The 23,134-nt window shown below is 38.7% G+C and overlaps 1 protein-coding gene and 1 long non-coding RNA gene across 6 annotated transcripts in view; one reads left to right on the forward strand and one right to left on the reverse strand.

Annotated features, from left to right (window-relative positions):
- Positions 1-23,134, reverse strand: part of npas2 (neuronal PAS domain protein 2) — a 44,762-nt gene that overhangs the window by 6,239 nt on the left and 15,389 nt on the right. For 2 of the 5 annotated variants that reach the window (XM_044222298.1, XM_044222296.1), the window contains exons 1-14: positions 19,367-19,743; positions 12,406-12,604; positions 9,620-9,676; positions 7,989-8,143; positions 7,695-7,786; positions 7,242-7,331; positions 6,710-6,830; positions 5,307-5,420; positions 4,958-5,079; positions 3,564-3,646; positions 3,357-3,463; positions 3,011-3,158; positions 2,752-2,836; positions 2,518-2,644 (exon numbers count right to left, since the gene is read on the reverse strand). In XM_044222298.1, coding sequence (XP_044078233.1) covers positions 2,518-2,644; positions 2,752-2,836; positions 3,011-3,158; positions 3,357-3,463; positions 3,564-3,646; positions 4,958-5,079; positions 5,307-5,420; positions 6,710-6,830; positions 7,242-7,331; positions 7,695-7,786; positions 7,989-8,143; positions 9,620-9,676; positions 12,406-12,461 — 1,357 coding nt within the window. In that variant the 5' untranslated portion in view covers positions 12,462-12,604; positions 19,367-19,743. Of the gene's footprint in view, positions 1-2,517; positions 2,645-2,751; positions 2,837-3,010; positions 3,159-3,356; positions 3,464-3,563; positions 3,647-4,957; positions 5,080-5,306; positions 5,421-6,709; positions 6,831-7,241; positions 7,332-7,694; positions 7,787-7,988; positions 8,144-9,619; positions 9,677-12,405; positions 12,605-19,366; positions 19,744-23,134 lie in introns of those variants that run through there. The other 3 variants (XM_044222297.1, XM_044222294.1, XM_044222295.1) reach the window with 2 other exon arrangements.
- LOC122888205 lies at positions 21,660-22,718 on the forward strand. Its single transcript, XR_006380664.1, has 2 exons — positions 21,660-22,232; positions 22,326-22,718. It is a non-coding gene; the product is annotated as an uncharacterized LOC122888205 (long non-coding RNA).

Genomic DNA, 23,134 nt, shown 5'->3' on the forward strand with positions numbered 1-23,134 from the left:
CAACAGGTCACCTTGAAACACACTCCGGTAATAGTAGGCTGAGGATATGTTCATTAATAACGGTTTTTCTTTGTCAAATGACAGCTGATAACTACAACAAAGGCAAGATATATATGAGTAGGATACAGTTTCTTATAAATCCATTAATATGTCAGTCATGGTGGTCAGTGCAAGAAGAGCTTCTATCAAAAGTGATAGTTTTCTTTTAAAGATTTTTTTGGCTGCAAAAAAAAAATCTCAAAATGCTTGCTTCAGTCTTTTGATAGACAACATGCCCCCAACAGAATTTGACAGTTTCACTTTGATTTCCCCACTAAAATCTCTGTAAGTGATTCAGAGTAGAGAAGAAAAAAGTTGATATGTTCATCTAGGTTGCTTCCAGTTATTCCTGCGCTCACAGCAATGAATCTTTACAAGGAGCAACTGCTTTCTTTGCCCCATGTTTTGCCTCTCAGGCTACAAAGAGGCTACTGCCCTATCCTCTGATTGTAGATGTTTGTACCTGCTGCCTGAGAAGAGGACTGCAGGCAGGACTAAGGGCTGGAAAAAAAATACTCGAACTCTGCACTGTTTTCGAGTAGAAAAATCTATATTTTTGTTTATAGTCAATATTCTCTTTCATCCAAAGATAACAGTAAAGGACAATACTGTCCTTGTGTTCTTAGTCAAAAAGTATGAGGTCTCCATTAACAAAATAATCGAATGTGATTTTAATTGGCATAATAATACCGCAGTGAACATAGCATTTCTACATTTTTTACATATTAGACTACCATTATCTTGGAGAGCCTGATGATCTGTTTCATAATAATGTTTATTGGCTAAATTGATATGAATATAAATGCACAAAATGGCATTCAGATATTTTCAGTTGTCTATGCTCTATGAAAATCATGACTTATATTGTTCCACTGCAGAAAGAAAAATGTGAAAAATATAACAGGACATAAAAGCGATATATATTGTAGAATTCTACTAATTGTACTGTATAATGCTTATTAATATTTAATTCTATTTTTCTGTTATATCTTTTTCCTTTCATAGGCAAATGCGCCTAAATTCTTCCTAAAGTATTAAAATCGATGCGGCAGAACCAGAAATATTGTCTTTTTTATTCCACCCATTCTTCTTCCTTGGCAAAACCTGATGCCTACATTACCCACAATGCAACTCGACCACCGACACTTCAGTCAGGGATTTAGGATTGTTATGCTAATAGCGGCTAATGTAGCCGCAAGCTGGTAGCCTCAAGCAGAGATAAGGAGCGGGCTACAGAGGTCTGGTATGCTCACTTTGTCCACACCCCCAGATTTTTTTCATTTTCAAACTTTTCAAACATTTTCAAACGTAAATCCCAACCGACGCTAACTCAAGTGACATCACTTGAGGCAATCTATCAGACTTCACACAGCTCCCTCTGGAGCCCCAAAAGGCTTTATACAATTTTTTGTCACACATGCAGCAGTCCTCTTCAAGACCTGTAAACAGACTTTGTGTGTGTAAAATCAGCAGACTTCCCCTTTAAATTTAGACTTAAACTTTAACTAAAATGTACTAATGTACAGTCTTTCCTCTTTAAAAGGGGGATTGTCATGCATACATGCATTTCTTCCTAAACAGAGTAACTATAGCTTTTCTGAGGTAAAGGCAGAACAACTTGTGAAATGCATTTCTTTTCTGGTTGTATAACAATACTGCTGACTCACTAGCTGTTGATTGCCACCTCATTCTGCCTCTGACTTAAACCCACAAACTGTGATGCATTCAGTGGATGTTTTTTCATCGTAGCCAAAGCAAAATGAAGAAGCAAAGAAAAACCATCTACTGGCTATTTTGACAGATGCAGTTTTATGAATATGTCTGAAAATAATGACCGTAGATAATATGTGGGCTAAGGGAAGACAGCAGCAGCAGCTATGTTTATGAACAGCAGCTGTAATGAATCTGCCACTGTGTATTGTCCATAAAAATGCAGATGGAGGTGAAGTGTTTTAGTACATCAGACGGTGGGTGGAAGAGCAGCTGAAGTCAAGAGAGACTCGGGGCTCAAACAAACTGCTAAAGTAAGCCTTGGACACATTTCATCATAGATGCATCGTTACCCACATGTATTAAGGTAGGTGTTTTATTGACTTCTGGTCTGCTTAGTTACAGAGGTTTTACCTCTGATCACAGTCTTCTCAGATCAACTGTAGGATTTGTCAGTTTTTATTCTATTCGAACGATTTTATTGTGAATTTAAAAAAGGATGATCTACCATCTCCATTATTTTCACCCAATGAAGGCCTGAGCATTATCACTGTTGATGCAGTGAATATTGGCAGGAGTCACATTATTTGCCGCCTTGGAAAGTGTCACCATCTATAACTTATCAACAACAGAGGAAAAATCACATTTTCCCCCCGCTACATTTAAATAACACAACATCTCAACATCAGCCATACAGGTGCAGGATTTCTGTACATATTGACCTGCTGTTGAGTGAGTTAGCACTTTAGGGAGCAGAGGATGACTCACATGCAGAGTCTGACAGTGCTGTGTGGGAGGACTTCCGGGAGCTGTGGGAGGATACCGAACGTGCGCCGCTGTTTCTGTCCCGTGGAGGGTCCAGTGTGGAGCAGATGTCCAAGTACAGCTCCTGAGCCTGAAACACAAGAGTAATGTTCAACACCGAGGGTCAGATTGAAGCTGACATAAAGACTGACCTTGTAAACGTCACATACTGTATGTGGAAGGGCACATGACTCTGACCTTCACTGACGAGGGGGCTAACTCAGGTGGAGACAGCTCTTCAAAGCCAAACGCTCTCCTTCTTTTAGCTCGCACTTCAGCATAACTGAAAAACAGCACATAGAGTATGTGTACAAGAGTATGTGTGACAAATGTATATCTAACTTTATCTAAAGAAATTGTTATTTTTGCCCAGACAGCTTATGCCCTACAATTCCCTAATCCCTGGACACTGACAAAGTGCACACATCCCTTCCCAAGGTACAACAGTCAGGCTTACCTGACAACAGTGTGAGTGCAGACAATGAACTCAGGTTTGGAATTCCACTGGTGGTAAGTGATGTAGTAGTGAGTCTGCAACCAAATCCACTGCTGACCTTTGGTCAGGAAGCGATAGTAGCAGGATTTACCCTTTCCAAACTGCATTACTGAGGAGAGAAAAAAGAAAGCGAACTTCAGTGCTGTGTTCAGGTGTCACAGGTCAAGGCTTTTTCTGTGCACTGGTACAGTGGAAGAAAGCATGTAACTAATATATTTAAGCTATTTTACAGAGATGGATTCCTGGATCTGGTGGTGATGAAGGCGGTTGATAAGAGAGAAGCAACAGACAGAGATGAGTTACTTACGCTGTTTATGACACTGAGCTATAAGCTCCAAGTCATCCACATGATAGTAATCATAGCCAGAAGTTCCAAGAACCTCAAAGGGTAAATAGCCTATGATTGGTGAAGCTCTGAAACAAAAAAGAAGATGATAAACATGTAAGAAAGACAAATTCTTGCTTAAAAAATCTACACTGATTGATAGGAGAAGGAATCACAAAAATCTTTTACCTGTGGTCTAAAAACAGGAACTTCCATTCAAGGCTGTGTCTGGATGTGAATTCATCACAAGGATCTTCCACATTACACAAATCCTGGACAAACATAAAGTCACAGAGTGAGTAAACCACTATTGGGATTTTACAGCGAAGCAAGGAATTACCAGCCTTATAATATTCTCTTTTTGCCTCAGTAGTTGGGAGATTTGACACACATCCACTAAATTCAGCTACTCTAACGTGAAGCGGGATGAAGCTGCCTCATTTCCTGTTTTCAAATCATCAGCCTAGTTCATACATAACAGCCAAATGGAGAAATTAAATTCTTATTGCAAGGTTGCTACTCAAAATGTACAGTATGTTAAGTTTTGCTGCTCTAGCATCAAACATTTATTGCCTGGCAATTTTGTTTACACGTTAGCATCTTTGTAATCATTTTGTCTGCGTCACAACCAAACAGTTTGCATGTTCTGTATATATCGCCTGAGAGCTGTAACCTTGAACATTCACAAGTATATTGTGAACAAAATCTTGTGACAACTGAAGCTAATCTGTGGGGAAAATTGTGAAAAATATGTTAAGTGTAGAGTTAAAAAGCTGCAGATTAAAACCAGTATTTGCAATGGATTTGTCTTGTGTCTGAGGATCTGAAGGAAAAAATATTCCATGCCATATGGTCCAGACTTTACTGGTACAGTCATTCCATCTGGCAAATCAGTGTAATCAGTGTCTTTTACATTTTGGAATAAGTAGTGGAGGAGAGTTGTAGCCTGTCCAATGGATCTGGTTCTTCTGGCACTTTTGCTCTCTAAACTCCAGCACATTTTAAGGCAGAAAAAAAGTCATGGGTAATAAATCAGAATAAAAATGTTGCCTTAGAAAAAAAAGTATAAACACTTCATTTTTTGGACTTCCCTTAGCTTCTTTGTAGAAAAAGGTCCACCTTAACATGACTATCCTGACCGCTTTTGCCACACATGAGAAACAGATGTTTAATGACACTTTAATGTCCACACTCCTTTTATGTTTGGAAAGGGTAGAGGTAAGTATAAAACTGTTACTGTGATTTGAGTTGATCGCAACATTACAAGCGCTCAGAAAGGTTACAGGGGAATATCCGTGTCCGTTAACTGCAACAACTTGCCAAGTGTCCAGGTTTCAGCTGGAAGGTACACAGTGTGCCAGAAGAAGAGATCTCCAGAGGGAGTTAGTATGGACCAGTATGTGTGATCCCTCAGACAAAATCCCCCTTGTGCCATGGGCCGTAAATCATTGCTGTCATGGTGATCCTGATTATTATTGTTTTCAGTACCACCTGTTTTATTCCTGTGAGAGTAATGACGCCACACACATGCAACACAAACTGAGAAACAAAGGCACAAGTTTTAAGATCCAAGCTGGTCTCACCTTTAGAAACTGTGGAGTGACTAATCGTACAGTAGCAATGAGGCAGACCTGCTCCTCCAGCGATGACTGCAGGCTTCTTGGTAACGTCAATTCAAGCCCGTTACAAGAAGATGATGTAGGCACTGCGAGACAGAACAAGTATATGGAGGCATACGGTTGGTTGTGATATCTTAATTTTATCCCATGAAAAAGAACTACTTTCTTTCTTTTCTTTTCTTTTTTCCCCATTCAGTTTGTTAAATTAATGCTAAATTAAGAAAATTCATGGACCTTAACCACACTGTTTACTAAATGCATGAAAGTTACACATTTTACTGAATTTTAAAATAGAGAAAATAAAAATCCTTACCATTGTTATGAAACTTGAAATCTCCGACAAACTTGACATACTCGTATACAGGCGGCTCCTTTGGGTCAATGTTACTTCTGGCTAGATGACAGCAAAATTCAATATGTGCCTCACCTGAAAAACAGCAGATTTTATGTTCACGGCTAACAGCCTATTCATAATACAGTATACGTGCATCTTTATTACAAATTGTCTCAATTCTTCATGAGGTGTTTCTTGGTCATGTTGGTGTTTTTTGTACGACACAAACAACACAGTAGTTACAGATCTGCTGCAGAAAAGTGTATTCATCATACTTCAATAGATCTGACAATAGATAATGTTCGCTATCAAGTGAGGGTTACGGCATAATGCTAATATTTGAATACAATCATTAGTACATTTCTTACATCTGTTGATGAGTCAGAGAAGCGCATTTAAGGTTTGACAGTATAACAAATGCACTTTAAGCTTCAGTCGCTCTCCAATGTGAACTCTCTGAAGGACAAACTTACTAATGGAACACTTTGACCTTGACAAGACTTTTGAATTTCCTGCAGATTTATTATGGAAGTGTGCATAATGTTGCTAGCCGTTACAGGCATTATTATATATGATTATTCCACAGAAGCTCAAAAATCAAAAAGTATTTGCATGGTCAGGCCAAGGTAGTTTGGGCACCACTCGAAGAGGCCTTTTATGTGAATTCAGCCAATGGATGAAAAAAGCCGACGAATTTGAAAATCCACATCTTGTGTGCCATGATTCAGCATAATTTGCTGAGTCATTTTGCTTAAAAGCCAGACAATCCTTTTTATGCAAGAAAGACAAAAGATGGATGTCTCTTTTGAAATGTGCCCAAGAGATGATGATCTCTCCAGACATAGCACTGTGACAGTTTGCTATTTAGGCTTCTAAGGACAGACCGAGACACTAGTGACTCCCTTCCTCAGAAAAGCCCAATAGTAACACAGGATTAAGGTCAGCGTCTCGAGCCCCAGATACTACATTGCTTTGGATTACTGTACTAACATAACTGTGATTTAAAGTCTTAACTATGATACTAAGCTAGCTCCTATTATTAGCTAAAAGGCTAATCATAGATACACACTAATCAGCAATCCAATAAACTTTAGACCCCAATTCAGCAACTTGCTCTATCTATAAAGAGATTCAAGTGATCTTTGGGGATGTTCTGAAACAGAAAATAGAAATGTTTGGAAAAGAACTCACCACGCCTGATATCAAGAGTCAAGTGTTGTTTGTGTATTTCAGACAAAGACCAGCTCCAAGTGAAAATTTGCAACACTGACTATCATGTACACAGTATTCCTCTTGATATGGGAGACAACCACACACAATGTGGTGTTAGAAACAGACAGGGGCCAGACGTGTGCAAAGAGGCCGCCCAGTAGGATACTCACTGTCCATGAAGTCAGCAGCAATGGGGTCAGTCATCAGCATGTGGGATGATAGCAGCTTATACACCTCCCCGTGTTCCCGCTCCGGGAGGAAATTCAAGATATTTTGGTCCACCATATCTGACTGGTGCAAAAGGATAGATGTATGATGGTCAGTCTTTTGGTGAATATGTCATATGCAACAATGTGGCTGTAGAAATGGCATTACAGGTGACATAATCGTTACACACTGGAGGATATCTCTATTTCTGAACTTTAAGCGCTTTAAAGTAGTTTCAGATACACTCAGAGCCTATGGGAGTTTTGAAGCATCACATACAGTAGTTAAATATTGGCCAATAAATATCGGTAAATTGGTCTGTTTCTAATCAAGAGGCATTTATACTCAGGTGGCAACAAGCTGTGGACAGACAAATCTGTTTGGATGAGAACGACCCTGAAGCTGAAGTTAGCAAAAAGAATACAAAGGACAACAACAAAACAATGCAGTGTTAGCAAAAGAATACAAGTCAATTATTTAAGCTTTCTCACTTACCGGTAAATGGCCAATCAGTGAAGACACACTGTCAGATACGTATATGATGTTGCCATCTGTCGTTAATGCTACCAGGAAACCATCTAGGGCCTGTAAGAAGAGAGAGAAAGTGGGCATTTTGACAAGGAGGTTATAAAGTCTTACTCTCAGATTATATTGACAAGTGTATTTTTTTTGTGCCCTATTTCCCTCACAGTGCCTCCTCTGTTCCTACCACAGTCAGGGAGTTCTTACGTTTCCAAAAATACTTTTAGATAACCAAGTGGAAAAGGTATGAACCTGAACAACAGTGAAAATATAATTCAGCTGAAAATTTCATTCTCATCATGCCATCTTGCCCGGCTCTCCACTGACATTTTAGGGAGAATGTTTCCTTTTTTATTATCAATATCAGTCAATGTCAGCGTTTAATCGACTCGGGCTGTTCTACAAACACACCCTCCTGAGCTTTACCTCCAGCATTAGCTGAGTGAACTCCTCATTACTGAGGAACGAAGGCTTCCAGTCCTGTCTCACATCACAAGTTTCATTCTGTGCAGTCATGTCTGAAAAAGACAAGCGCAAGGATTAAGTCTATTACATGATAGACACAAAAAAAGTCTGCCTGAGAAGAAGTGTGTTAGTTAATAACTGAAATAAAGGGGAAAATGTATAAAGGTGAGTCTAAAAGTAAAAACAATTCTAATACACCCCATCAAAATTTTTCAAACAAAGAATATATACTGTATATAGACTACATTTTCCTACCTTTCTGTTTTTGCAAGAAGTCAATAGTTCTCTGCAATATGGTGGACTTGTCCATCTTGCGCGGATGACCTTGACCCTGCAGCATGGTGCAGAGCTCCTTGATGAGCACATTGAATTGGTCTCTCCTTTTCTTTTCCGATTTGTTACGAGATGCCCTTCAGCAATGAGAACAATTCTAAATGAGTGGAATTACAGGTGGAAGCTTGGCCAATCAAGCAGCTGTACTTTATCCTGTTCAGACTGTACATCGCTTTTCCAAACAAAAGCTAGCCAAGACTGTAAGGACACACTCGGTAGCAGACAGATAGAAGAATAAAAACTGTTCCCAAAAGATGATGGAATGGGAGAGAGAAAGAAACGAGAGAGCTGTAGCAGCAGCACAGTCCTGAAAACTAGCCTGAGTTTGTTCTTATATGTGGGTAAAATAACTATGTTATAAAGACAGAGCAAAGAATTAAACACAATTTGGTTCTTTAAACAGACAATTACAGATTAGGTCATGAACTCCATACAAATACAAAATTCAAATTCAGGCTCAATCACAAATATAATATAATAATAATATAATATGAGCCAGGTGATTAAATACACAATACAGCAGTCCAATTTAGTCCAATTTACACTGTACAGCTTGTTTATTTTCATCTTGTTTCCTCACTAAGTGAGGAAAGAGTGTGTTGTGAAAGGTGTCGCTCGAACTGATGAACCCACAGAGAAATATCCACCAACTCTGCTGTACAGCAGAGCAATTTAGCCTCTTTTAGCTCACTGTTTCGGATTTACGACCTACGCATTTACTGTATGATTAAGTGGCAGCTGTTTTCAGCAAACAAGCTCTGATGAACCCACTGTACGCTACCTGCTACACACCAAACAGCAGACAGACAAAGTTAGCAACTAGCTGAACAAGAGAGTCAAGCTCAGTGAATATTGGATTTACATTCAACAGGTGGCCAAAAACTGAACTCGACTCTAAATTAATGCTAATGTTGCTCCATGTCTGTTAGATGTGTAGGTAAGACGTTAACTCAGGGCTGTGTGTCTGTCAGCTTGTTTTGGATTTCCTCTGCCCCTTGTGGCCAGAAGTGATTAATGCAGCTTTAATAAGAGTTAAGAATTAAGTTTGTGATTTGAGATGGCTCTTTTAACATCGACTAAACTGGAATTATAGAAATATATTTTAGAATGTTCCCATCTACCATTTTAGTGGATTCAAGGTTTGTGTAATTAAAAATGTATTTCTACAAATTACACATTTCATCAAAGGGGTCAGAGCAGGCAGGGAGGAACTGGGACAAAGAGATTAGTCCCCAACATTAAGGTCAGCAATCATAAAAAGATGACATTTAGATTTTTTTCCATATACAGTATATTAAAAAAAAATGAAAAAATCATACAAAAGACAACAAGTATTACACCTGGAGCTGTTCCATTGAAAAAGATGGACCGAAGATGTATGTTTTTCATCCCCAGCAGAGAGAGAAACTACACATTCATTTAGTAATGTTGTAACTAACTGAGTTAAAACTTCCATTCCCTATACACGTACATATAATGTACTGTATCTACAGTCAGATACAAGTCCAAACTGACAGACATACAAACATAAACATATACACAAGAGTGAGTACCTTTTTGCCCTGTCTTTCTCATCTTCATCCATTAAATCGTCCACGCAGCTGTTGGTGCTAGAAAACAGAGGGGTACATGGTAAATGTAGTTTCTTTGATAATGTAACAGATAATAGCATAGCATATCTAAATGTTGGCATGACACATTGTTGACCCCTTTACAATAGGCCTTTCTCACAGCAGACATTTTGACTTGTCATAGTAGGAAAAGCACAGTCGTTAGTAATAACATTAACAATGTCTCCATTCTATGTAAGCCAGCATGCACCATACCAGCACCCTGAAACTGAAGCAGCTAAATGGAATTCAGCCACCATCAATGTTGTCATTTACACCTGTGCCTTTCCTGCTGTGACATGTCAAAATGTCTTCTGTGAATAAGGCCTATGAGCACTAACTTGCATCTTGGGCTTCAGTTTGAATAACCCGGTAACCCAGTTGAAGTGCCTTGTTTTTCTCCCATATTTAACAGGTCACTGTGGCATCATGTAAACGTCCTACTCCATATATGTATTTTTGGTTTATGCTGTCTGCACAAACTGACGCTCACACAGTTTGATAATAACAAGAAATATAGCAGCAAGTTTAACATGTGGAATCACATTTTATGTCACTTGTATTAGAAGACACTTTCTACTCTGTCAAAGAGCAGAGGGAGGGCTTAGCCAGCAGCCAACGTTATCGTTGTTACACGTTATTGCTAGTAGAAAATCACTATCTGAGGCCAGAACAGCATGTGTGGACTTTTATATACTGTAACGGGTTCATTAATGGCAATAGAGATAATCAGTCATAAGGCAGTGAGGTATATGTAAACAGCCTCACCTAAATAAGACTTTAACCTGATTATGGTTACTCTGTGCATGTTACTCCACCCACAGATAAGCAATTTCAAAACTTTTGAAATATAATTTTACATTTACAGTAAAATGAGTGCAATAAGATGCCTGTTTTTTTATTTATAAATTGCAATAAGGCAATACTTACAAGGTAGTATTGGCTAGAGATGTACAGTTACTATGTTACAGAGGTTTCTTCAATTTTGGGGAGTTTTTCCTTATCCGAATCAAGTGTCTAAGGATAGACAGTGTAGTGTGCTGTACAGACTGTAAAGCCCCTTGAGGCAAATTTGTGATTTTGGGTTATATAAATAAAATTATATATAAAATATTTAAAAAATAATATGTATCAGTAAACAGGTATGATCGTATGATAATATGACAATATGGTACTACCACAAGCTTTTGCGTGTCCACAGTGATTTGGACTATCGTGTGGCCAGAGCATAAAACAGGCAGGTAATGCTAAGCTCCTACATGAAATGTACTGTATAAAGCCTTTATAAATGGAAGTGGAGATTAAGTGGTATGATATACAGTGCATTATTATTACAGGTAAAACCAAGAGCAAGCAGAGGATAAGTTTAATAAGTTGAAATTCCTAATTCTGTGTGAGTGTAACTCTTTTATGTTTTATGTTAGATCAATATCAATAAAGCCGCACAGTGATTTATTAAAATGCTTCATTACCCTTTGCATGTGTAAGTGCTTTGACCACATCTGTGAGAAATGTTCTCTGCTTTGCAGATGGGACTGCGAAATGTATATGTATAGCTTAAAAATTGTAGCACACTCCAGCTCAAACTGGGGGTTATGCAATGTGCATGAGACAGATGTCTTCAACTATTCAGAGCCTAAATTTACTAAATGAACTCTTAGAATGTGCTTTTACACTTGTGCTCATTTCATATTTTCCCTTGTGCCTTGTAGTATTATATATTGAAAATATATAATACTACATTTCTAACAAAAAAGTTTGCTGAATGCCAAATTCTTCTTAGAAATCACTTTCACCCATACACTTGTCTCCTATCATCTTATTCTTTAATCCATAGTCAACCCACATTCTCATCCATTTCTCTTGAACAGTAACTTTGCCATGATTTGACTGAAAAACTTCTTTTCAGACTTTTTTTTTCACATAAATAACAATAGATCTGTGCAACACATTGAACTATTGTTCAGCAGCTATGAAAAGAATAGTGGTGTGAACAATTTTTAGACAGCGATCTGATGGTGCTCAACTGATGACAAAAATGTGCCAACCATTGAAATTTAAATTAAATAGTGGTATAGGAAGGGAGGAAGAGGAATAACTGAGGTATTTTAAGGAGAAAATTACAAAAACTGTATTACTTTCAGTGTTTTATAAGTTTATGTTATCAGCTAGCCAAAAGAAGCCAGTGGCACTATTCAGGATGATAGATGTCCAATTAAATTTAAGAGGGAAGAGATGTGCTTAACAAATGAACACATTTGTCTTCTTTTAAACACTTATGCCTTAAAAATAGCAAATTGAATTGTTTAAATAAAGCTTTGATCAAGAAAATACATGCATTATGTATTTTAGACACTTTTCCATTAATGCTTATAATCTTTAGTGGAAACTGTTTAATATTTGTATCCCAAAAAGCCAAATTATTCCATGTTGAATACTTCACTACCTTTGTCATGTCATTACTGGACTCGTCCAGGATATGAGATGTCTGTTAAAGCATGGTAAAGAAGGTCTCCAATGCATGTTTGACTACATTTACATGCAGGCAACATATCCCAGCTCAGGTTTCTTTCACCCTTTGTATGTACTAATACAACATCTTTATTATGAATAATTTAAATGTTGACGAACTACTTGCACATTATCAAATGTGTAGCTATAAAGTACTGTATATGGAGCAGAAATACAATAAAGATCACAAAGCAAAGCAAACTTGTTTTAATACTCACTCCCATTCCCTGAGGGTGGATGGACAGGGGCCACTGAAGTCAGAAAGGTTGTCCATACTCACTCCCTTTCCCAACCAGGCCCTTTCTGAAGTCTTATAAGTCCCATTCGCGCTGACCTCGTCTGAACACTCTTTTGGAAAAACCTACCGAGGACCAGCTGCCCACCGCCTCCTCGAGTCCACCAAAGAAACGTAAAATCCTGTGAAAACAGACAAAACTGATTACAACATCCTGAAAGTGGCTATTTTGTCGAGGATGGCGACTGCGTAGCATAAACTCATGTTAATGTAATGTAAGCAGGTAGTTTCTTTGGCACCTGCGTTAAGGAAAATACAGCAAGATCCTCATCTGTAAAAAATACCTGTCCTTTTTTTTTTTTTACTTTTTTTACTTAATGTGTTTTGTTGGATAACCATTAATAATACAGTATAAGGTGCATTAACAAGCTTCAATTACTACCTGGGTACAGTACTTCATCACAAAAGAAGTGTTTTTGCACAGGAGGAGCTCCCCTGACCTAGAAAAATGTCTGAAGCAGAAACCTCTTTTGATAACCCAGCATAAAAAAAGAGTGTGTAGAGCAGCCACTTCCTTCACATCCTTTGTATAAGGTGAGCTCAAACAAGGAGCAGACACCTCTATTATAAACCAACAGCTGCAATGACACAACATACGACTGTATTCAATTACAGATATTAATAAATTGTCTGCATAGAGTCTACACTTCAACAAATGCATTTTTTCCTTTATGTGGGTAACAGATCACACATCATCTCAGTCACAGTAACAAAGAGTAATTATTTTCCAGAAGGAAAACTACACACACTACTTTCCTTTAACCTTGATTAAATAGTTCATGGTTTTGTGGTCAGGTGGTAGAGCAGGTCGTCTACTGATCACACGGTTGGTGGTTCGATCACCACCTCCTCCTGTCCACATGTAGAAGTGTTCTTGGGTAAGACACTGAACCTCGGGTTGCTCCCCAGTCACTGGGATGCACAAGCCAGTGCATTCCTAATTGCCGGTCCCAAGCCCAGATAAATGGGGAGGGTTGCGTCAGGAAGGGCATCCGGCGTAAGCCTATGCCAAATCAAATATGCGGATCACAAGATCGCCATGCTGGGTTGGGCGGGGCCCGGTTTGCCAGCGAGATGGAAACAGATGATCTGCTGTGGCGACCCCTACGGGGAGCAGCCCAAAGAAGAAGAAGAAGAGAAGGTTTTCTGGTCTGGTAATATTTTTCATTATGTATCAATTATATCCAAGTTATTATTACAGTTGGTGGGTAATGTGAATTCAGGCAGTCATCAGTGTTTTTGTTTTGGTTGGCTTGTCTTTATTCCGCATGTACACTGAGTGATACACAAGAAGCCTCAGGGGAAACTACCACTTACTGCATTTTCCATCATTTTCAATCAAAATGAGACCCACTGTCAGAGGGGGAGTCCTTTCATGGAAGTTTAAGAGTGATGTGGTGCAACCCTGAATAATTAACTACAAAAAAAACTTCCTGCATTTTACTTCAAACTAGCCTGAGCTGAGCTGGAAAATTAATACTGAAATGGAGGTAATTCATTATAGGAATCATTTTTTCATCTAAGATTTCAATATTCCCTATTAACTCCTCTTTCTCTACTCCCATAGCATGTGCGAACACACAACTGTATGTAGCTGGTCTTTAAGCACCACTTCTGTTAAGCAGGACATTGCAGCTCAAGACACTTCTCAGTGGTGCAACATATGAGAAGAGGAAGAAACAAGCCAGTGACAGCCAGCTGATTTTAGAATCTCGTTAGGCAGTTTACTACTAAGAGGCTGATTTACATCTGGGATTTCTTTAAATCATATTATACGTAAACAGCCATGTCAGAACGTATGTTTAATATCAGTTTACATCAGATTTCATCTTTAGTTAGTCTCAATAAACATTTGCATCATCGCTGAAATTCTGAAATTCATGCTCTCATATCAGGTGATATAATATGATTTAAAAACCAGGCACTGCTGTTCACAGTTATGTTATGCTCATATGTTCCTGTTCTTATTTTTGATTCAACAGACAGAAGCATCACTGTTTTCTGATTTGCTCCACTTTTCCGTGCTTTATCGCAAACTCTCTATACTCTCCACGCTTCATGTAGCTGCTTCACAGTAAAATCCTTCCAGAAACCAAAATCCTTTTCAGCAGGCATATTCAATTATTTAGCCAAAACTCCTTTTCGGTTGCTTCATTGCTCTGTAATGCAAGCGCATATATTGATTCATATTTTCTCTGTTACACACCAAAATCAAATGGGTCAGAGACAGCTAAGAATCAAAAGGAATCAAACAGAAGGCACGAAGCACGGAGACATTCCTGAAAGGCTTTTACTGTCAAGCAGCGAGTATTGATTTTTGCCAGACATTAACCACCAGGGGACATTGCATTGCTCGACCATGTCTCTAATAGATTATGTTCATATACAACTAATTTGCAAAAGTGATTTGACTGAGAGCATTTAGTTCCAATGCAGGAAGTAGCGTGGACATACAAAGTGTTTGACTTAAACACAGGAGGCCCAGTTTCACATCCCGTCTTCTACTTCAAGTCAGCAATTTTGAATCATGAACACAGTCTTTACCCAATTTTAAACAAGTGTTGACTAACCTGAACCACACCTTAATTGTTCTGTATTTCATCTTTCCCTAATATTTACTTTAGTTGCCTGAAGATATTGTTGGTGGAAAAAGTTAAGACTTTTGACATTTTCTTTTTGGCTGGCAGATCAGTGTAAATTTGTTAGATCTTAACATTAAGAATGTGAGATTAAATTTTTTTTTTTTTTTTAAATCTTTCACCCCTTCTATGATGCACATGCTGTCACCCTACTTTAAGGCTTAGCTAGTTCAAAGAAGGTAGGAATGACTTGGTTGCCCGACGTAGTCGGACAGTGCATTGCACAAACCAATTCAATTGAGACCCACCTTTCCATTAGAGACTTAATTAATGTAAACAAACCAATATCTCCTCCTTTCCTCCCCCTGTCCACACAGAAACACGAGACAAGGAAGCAGGAAGTGCAACAGGGAGAAACTCTGCGATCAGAGCACAGGGCATTCAAGGACGCTGAACTACAGAAGACTGAAATTCTAAATTGTTACAGAAAATTCAAGCTATTATTCAATTGGTCCATTACAATTTTAATGTTTCTTAAATTGATCTTGACATTCTTTTCATGTTCAGCAAGAAAAACATTTGCTAAAATACTAATGCTTAATCAGAAACATAGCTTCTGCATTTACCGCAGTACTACCAAACTACTGTTTAGACAGATTACAGTGTTACAGCACAAGAGTGAAACCTCAAATTTCCTATATAAGCAATATAAAACTAATTAATTACTACTGATAATTTAATTTAACCCACTGTGAAAATGTCTATTTGGAATATGCAATTTTAGGCTATATGCAGCTTTAACTTATATGTCTTCACTATGCAAAGGTGTGTAAAATGAAACCTCACATATCAGCCTGCATTCTTTGAAAGTATTGAGGTTAAACCACACCTTGCAAGGTTAACAGCTGAAAAACACCAGAGTCTAGTTACACTTGTTCTCTTGGGTATTTAAAGCCTTTACCTAGAAACCTTAACTAATGACACAAGTCAGCACACTGACTTCCAAGTTCATGACCAAACACTGTATGTAAACATGCTGCAAAAGGGATGGAGACTATTATCCTGACAAAAAATGACTTGCTTATTGTACATAACATTCCCAAGAGGAAACTCAATGTAAGAATAAATGTGTTTTTCTTGAAAGCCTGTTTCACTTTAAAGCTGAAGTCCAGATACCAGACACTTTGCTTGCTGCTGAAGATTTAATCCTCCACTGCAAAAAAGGACATCTGAAAAGCCCTTGTTCCCGATTCACTTTTGCTTCTTTCCCATTTCAAACATATACTGGTGCTGGTCTATAAAACATAGTAGCTATTTGTCATCTTGTAAATGAAAATTAAAACTATCTGAGATACTACAACACCACACATCATGTTATCTAACAGATCCTCATTTACGGATTATCAGCAACTGTCAAAGACAAAATACCTGTTTGACATCAGTGATTGGGGTGTGGCCGGCAACCCTGACGGCTTCAGCATGTAAGAATTGCAGCTGCAATCACTTCCTGCCACATGTGATTTATTATAGATTTAAGTAACACTTTTCCCATACTGATGGCATGCACATACTGTAGATGTGCATTTCATTTGAGGCACAGCATGGCCATAGTGAGCATTATATTAAGTCCACCTTACAATATTTCAGTCGTTTAAAAATCAAGAAGTAGATATGAGCAGAACCCAGACTTTTTAACCTCATAATGCTTAGAATTGTTTTAGCATATATGGAGTTTACTGGGTAATTCATTCAGTTTATTTTTAATTTACTGCAATACCAAAGAAAACCTACTTTGTTGGTTAGTATCATACCAAACAGGAACTGTGTAATTATCATGCCTATAATTTATTCTACAACTCAAAATTAGAATTAAGACTTGCACAATTACCTTGCATCTAGAAAGACCCAGTTTATAAATAATTCGTCTGGAGAGTTTTTATGATTGTGAGACTAAATAAATATGTCAACCATCAGAGATTTTACTATATCATTTATACCATGGTAGCCATCCCTTTAATATCTCTGGGCATATAAGGCCATTATGGGCAATGCTACAAATCAAGAAGCAGGATTGCTTTATGGCAATACTAGATTTCTGCATCAGTGTGATGAAGCAACTTGATTTGTCTGGTGTTTAATCAGCCAGATCAGTCAAAAACATGCCCGTCCATCAAGAGCTTCTCAATTGATTTTCCAGAAACTTTCTCACAATATATATATATATATATATATATACACACATCAATATAAAATCAATATCAAACCAGAAATGGTCATTATAGCACTGATACCACTGATATATCATTACTAAAAAGACTGAAGCCTAGCCAGTATGACCAGCTCAGACTTTGGCAGCAGTTTCCAATTTCTTGATATTTCAAAACAGAAACTTTAAAGCTACAGGCCATGTCTGATTCTCAAAACCCTAAAAATGCACAAAACACCTTTAGACTGTAAGCAAACTCTATAAGAAATATGTCCTGCTTTTAAAAAGACACACTTTAAACTGGGTAAGGTGTAAATAATGGCTTCGTTAGCAAGTAATTTAACAAAGCAATATTCATCAGTAATAACACACAAGTACAAAACATGCACATCCTGTAAAAAAACAAATCAAGTGCCAGACCACACATGAGCAAAGTTCTGGACAATAAAGTCCCCAGACTGAAAGCTCACAATGAAATATCACCACCATAATACTTTATTGTTGTTGACTGTATTTTTGCCATAAAGCCATTAGTTATAACTTGTCAAGTTTGCTTATTTGAAAGCGGTACCGAAAAATCTGTTCCCTGGAATACCACAATAAATCCACCAGTTAAGTGCTGCTGACCATTAATGTTATCATTAATGTTATCATGCTCATGCTAATGTTTCACCTCAAAAGTACTATGGTATTCAGCTCACAGTGTTTTTGCTGCTCTTGTGCTGACAGATGAATGTATGCTAATCCAACCGTAGAGTCTGGGGTAGTGACTGCTACTGTCTGCTTGTGTAAAAGTTTACATTGCCTGACCACCTCCACCTGCATCTGGTTTTGAGCCGAGAGCTCAAGCTGTCAGGTAAACATTAACTGGGCCTGGACAAGCTTAGTCTCAGTCAATCTTGTTTTAACATGTATCTAGGTCTGGTTGCTTTGGTTTAGATTGCATATAATCTGGAATCATATTTGTACAGAATTGCCCTTAACTCATTTGCTTCATTTACCCATATGATGGTTATTATGGTTAAATATTAAAATATAGATTATTTTTTTTAAAACTGACAACCTCACCTTTAGCCAACATCTCTGTGATCTCAAATGACAAATGTATCTGTTGGATCTTTGGTTATATCACCATATTAGTCCATATATACAGTATATACATATGTGATACACAAAGTGTGAACGTGAACAAAAATTCTAAATGCTTTTAAAATCTATTTAATAGCATAACATATAACAATAACATGTAAGAACATAACAGTTTCTAAACGTGGAGAAAAAAGAGGCTCCGTTTTCTGTTCCCCGGTGTATGTAAAGTTCCCCTTAAGTGATAAGGAAACAGGAAACACTTCTATTGGTTGCACACCTACAAATGAAAAACAGTGGAAAGGCTAATGAGTTCAGTCAATGACCCTTTAACTCCCCACTATGTGCATGGTAAACAAGTAATTCTGCCACACTTCATCCCAGGTTCAAACAGTGGAAACCTTGCTCTCCACAAGAAAACCATGTCAGCTGCAAATGAGAAGCCCAAAATGCTCCAACAGTGGGTCAGTCAGAGAAATGTGAACTCCAGCAGACTTAAAGCTGCCAGGTTGGGTAACATCAGCCTGACCTAAGCCCGCTGAGAAATTATTTAAGGATTTCTTTTCCTGTGACATTTAACATTTTCCTATCTGGCGTCTTAGAGGAGACAATGACAAAAATCCCCTCAGTGTTATGCCATGAATGTCATCAGCAGTGGTACAACGGAAGAAAAATAGGTTTTTTCAACCTTGTAACCAGGGCACTTCATGACTGATCTGAAAACATGTAAGCAGCTTTCAAGAGCGCTGGGTATATGTAACGCTGCTATATAGACTCGTGTCTTTAACAGGATATAGGCTACAGTATATTCACAGGCTGGGGCTCCCAGGAAATTATGAAATATGAAAAGGGGCTAATCATGCGGTCGACCGCCGCTAGATTCATGTGGAAAGAGGCCACTCATGAACTTTGATGTTATAAACAGTGTGAACGGGCGGCAGCATTATGACAACATTTTGCGCTCGTACGTCTGAGTGACGCGAAACTGGAAGCTTAAATTAAATCCCACGTACCTTGACAACGGGTCTCCTGCAGAAACAAAGATCCACACTTAACTTTCATCAATCTAGTCATTTTTTTAAAGCTACAACATCGCAGCTGAGCGCAACTACCAGCGTCTGACTGGCGAGAGCACAGAAAGCGTTAAATTGCATAACACCGCCTAAGTTAATAACGTGCTGTTATTAATCGCAGTCCGAATTGATCAACAACACACGACCACATTTCCCATTCGTGGTCTTCGCTGCTTGCGGGCTGTGTCCGTCTATTTTCCAGGCACTGTACTCCACATCCTCCGCTGGCAGTGGCTTGTAAACAGGACCGAGTGGCTGAGAGCAGAGAAAGTAGGTCAGCTGGTAGCTCAATACTCGGCTAACGACGGCAGCAGCATAAGCAGTCGGCTGTGCAACACAACCGAAAGATACCTGTAGTGACCGGGAGGAGGGGGTAGATTGTAATCTCTAACACGTGCTCAATGCAAAATAGCACCCCATTAAACGTCATTTTGGGAGAATTACCTATATGTATAATAATGTGTGTTATTCGGGGTGTGGGGATGTGAATGGTAGGCTGCGGTCTGAAGTGTGGCCTAATACCACTTGGCCATGGGAGCATGACAAGTAGCCTTTAATCTATTAGGCTGTGTCCACATTCATCCAGAAACAACAGCCCGGTGTAAACTTGCAAAAGTAGAGGACTGACACGATGACAAATGTGCATTCCCTGACCAGGGCTGGCCCTTATAGGTGCTGTCAGTCTAAAGTAAGGCAAATCACATGTAGAGGAGGTGAGGGTGAGTGGTGTCTCCTCCCTGCCAGCAAGACAGAGCAGATTAGCCTGTCTGACCCTGTTTATAAGTTTATAAACCATTTATTTCAGTCTGGGGGGGGGAAATCCTAGGCCATACAAAATTGCTTATGTCTTTTTGCTCGATTCTTTTTATTGTTTTCTATGGTGCTGTTGCTTATGTTTTATTGTTGTTTCTTTCGCTGTTTTTATGGTTTTATTTTTACAAAAAGATTGCTCTCAAATCCATAAGCAAAACAAGAAGTTGAAGGCTTTTGTTTTTCACTTTAAGTGCTTCCCCACTTCCTATGTTGTTGTTTTTTTTACAACTTCCTGATTGCCTTTTCCCTCAGCTGAAGTCCCAATTGTGGTTCAGCAGTCTGCATGACTAATTTCAAGGGCTCATAATGGACCGGCTCCAAATCATCACACAAATGGCTACACATGCAGACATATATATCCACGTGTTGAGAACTTTGAAAACATTAAAACAACTGAAAGTGAACATTTAAAACAACCTGTTTACTTTAAGACACTATTTTGAGATAATAAGGAGGTGAAACTTTAGACTCTAAAACAACCCTATCAGTATTTGTCATGATTATCAATATGTTAATCATTCCACAGTAAATCTAGTTTCTCATGCTCTGAGTCTACAGAGCATGTCAACAACTGTAGACAGGTCCTGAATTTGACTGACAGTTTTGTTTTGAGTGACTAAAGCCAGGGACCTACTACTACTGATTATAGCCATCATTTGGCTGTGATAACTGATTCTCAATAGGTAGGTAGATGTTTAGTTTTTTTTTTTAGTTATTTTTATGACTAACCTGAATGTGATCCTGTGTTTTTGCTGATTAAAGAACACAATTTGAATAGAAGCTATTGGAATTTTGGAAAGTTAGTTGCTAAATATGTGACCCCGACTCTTTTCACAGTCTGATTTTTAAGTCTAGTGTGCTTCTTAACAAAACAGAAGGGCATTTTCACACTAGCTGACACTAGTAGGCCATTTTAAAGCTGTGTAATGTCTGTTTATTGTTCATAAACAATTGAGCAACCCACATTTTGAATGCTAATAGAACTTTGTTAATATTACTTAATGCAATGTTTAATGAAAAAAGTTTTAATAGGAAATAACATCAGCTATTGGCTAGTTATTTCAACTGATTCTGTTTTTTATTAAATTTGCCATGTTTTTCTTTATTAGTAAATAGTTTTACAGTAGAACAATACTAAGAGTCTACAGCCATGCTAGTAGCTCTGTGAGGCACATCAGTGCTCTGAGCTAAATACTAATGCTAGCACGGCAACATGCTCACACTGACAACGTTAACAGGTTGATGTTTACCATTTTCACCGTCTTAGTTAAGCGCATTAGCATGCCAACATTTGCTACTTAGCAATAAACACAAAGTACAGCAGAGGCTGATGGGAATGTCATTTGTTTTGAAGGCATTTTGTCATAAACTACAAATTAAAATTTTAACTTGATGGTGGCACTAGATGAAAAGTCAGGGAATCACCAAAGTGATTACATTTCAGGAGAGGAGAGGAGAACATGAATGTCTCGTAGCAATCCATCCAGTAGTTGTCGAGACATTTCACTCAAAACCTCATGGTGGCACTAGGAGAAAAGTCATAAGGAATGATTCTCTTGGACCATGAATGTCTGTACAAAACTTCATGGTTCTGCCACTGATCCACCAGGACGTCAGATGCTAAGCTGTTTGTAAATCATGATAATCACACTCAAGGATTTTTCCCTCTGGCCTGTATTGACTTAAGTTAGTCTGACAGACTTCTTACAAGAAATGTGTACTTCTTCCCATAATGGAGAGGTGTTTGTCATGGTACAGCTGTACCACTCCTAGTGTCTCTGTTGTCTGTTTGTCCCCTGTTGGTTCCCCTCCTGTTTGTCTGTGAATGTGTGTGCTGGCGAGGAGTGGCCATCGGTGAACCTCCAATCAGAATCTGACACACCTGCTACTCATCTGCTGCTACTCACCTGTTCACCATCCACCAATCAAGACCATGCAGTAAATCTACCCGGCTCTTCGTCAGTCTTCGACTGATTGTCCATTTACATTAGGGGTACAACCGCTCGGCCTTGGCGCGTTTTGTAGAAGGTTTTCCTGCATCATGTTTCCTGAGTCCACTGCTAATCCTCTGACTCCTTGTGTTCAGGTTCACTCCTCAAACCGACTCCTGCCTCCGATCTACTCACCGGCTCTTCAGAAGCTTCTCACCGCAGGTTCACCTCTGCTCCACGCCAGCCAGCCGTCCTCGCCCAGTCTACCTGAGCTCGCGGACTGTCTGCCTCAGCCTGGGAACCATCCTCGCGTCACGGAGCTTCCCTCCACACACCTCGTTACTCTTTCAACTTGTTTGTACAATAAACCAAAGACTAACCACTTTAACTCCCTGTTTTCGAGTTGGGGTTTTGGGTCCAGACTCGGTGTACTATAACAGTGTTGGCCGGGGAGTGCGAGGTGGTTCTGAACATTTTCAGCAAATAATTTATAAAGTTTGAAATATTCTGTATCCCCTTCAAGCACATGCAATAAAATGTCAACAATTTGTAAGATGTAATATAATGAAACATTTCCTATTGTGTTTACAGTTCAAACTGAACTGCACAAGGGACACAAATCTTTTGGGTCCCTGTGGATGTGTTTTAACAGCATTTTTCCAAACCTACTTTTAAAACAGAAAACTGTCTGTGTGAATGTGATTTCAAAGCCAACCAAATAGCGGCCTCTAGCTCTGCCATTCCTCATTATTGGACATTTTATGGTTAGAATTTCTCTCCAGACGTCCATGAGCTTGAGACAGTGTGCGGTATGTAGCAAAGCTACATTTGCAGACCACTTGTCTCAGTGGCCGTCTTCATGTAATGAGTCACACTTTCCCACAGCTGATTCACACTGCAGCTGTTGTAGTAGTCCAGATTTCGATGACTGATCTGGCTTATGATGTGGTACCAGTATGATGCC

This window comes from Siniperca chuatsi, linkage group LG14 (genome assembly GCF_020085105.1).
Source record: "Siniperca chuatsi isolate FFG_IHB_CAS linkage group LG14, ASM2008510v1, whole genome shotgun sequence".
Classification (NCBI taxonomy): domain Eukaryota; kingdom Metazoa; phylum Chordata; class Actinopteri; order Centrarchiformes; family Sinipercidae; genus Siniperca; species Siniperca chuatsi.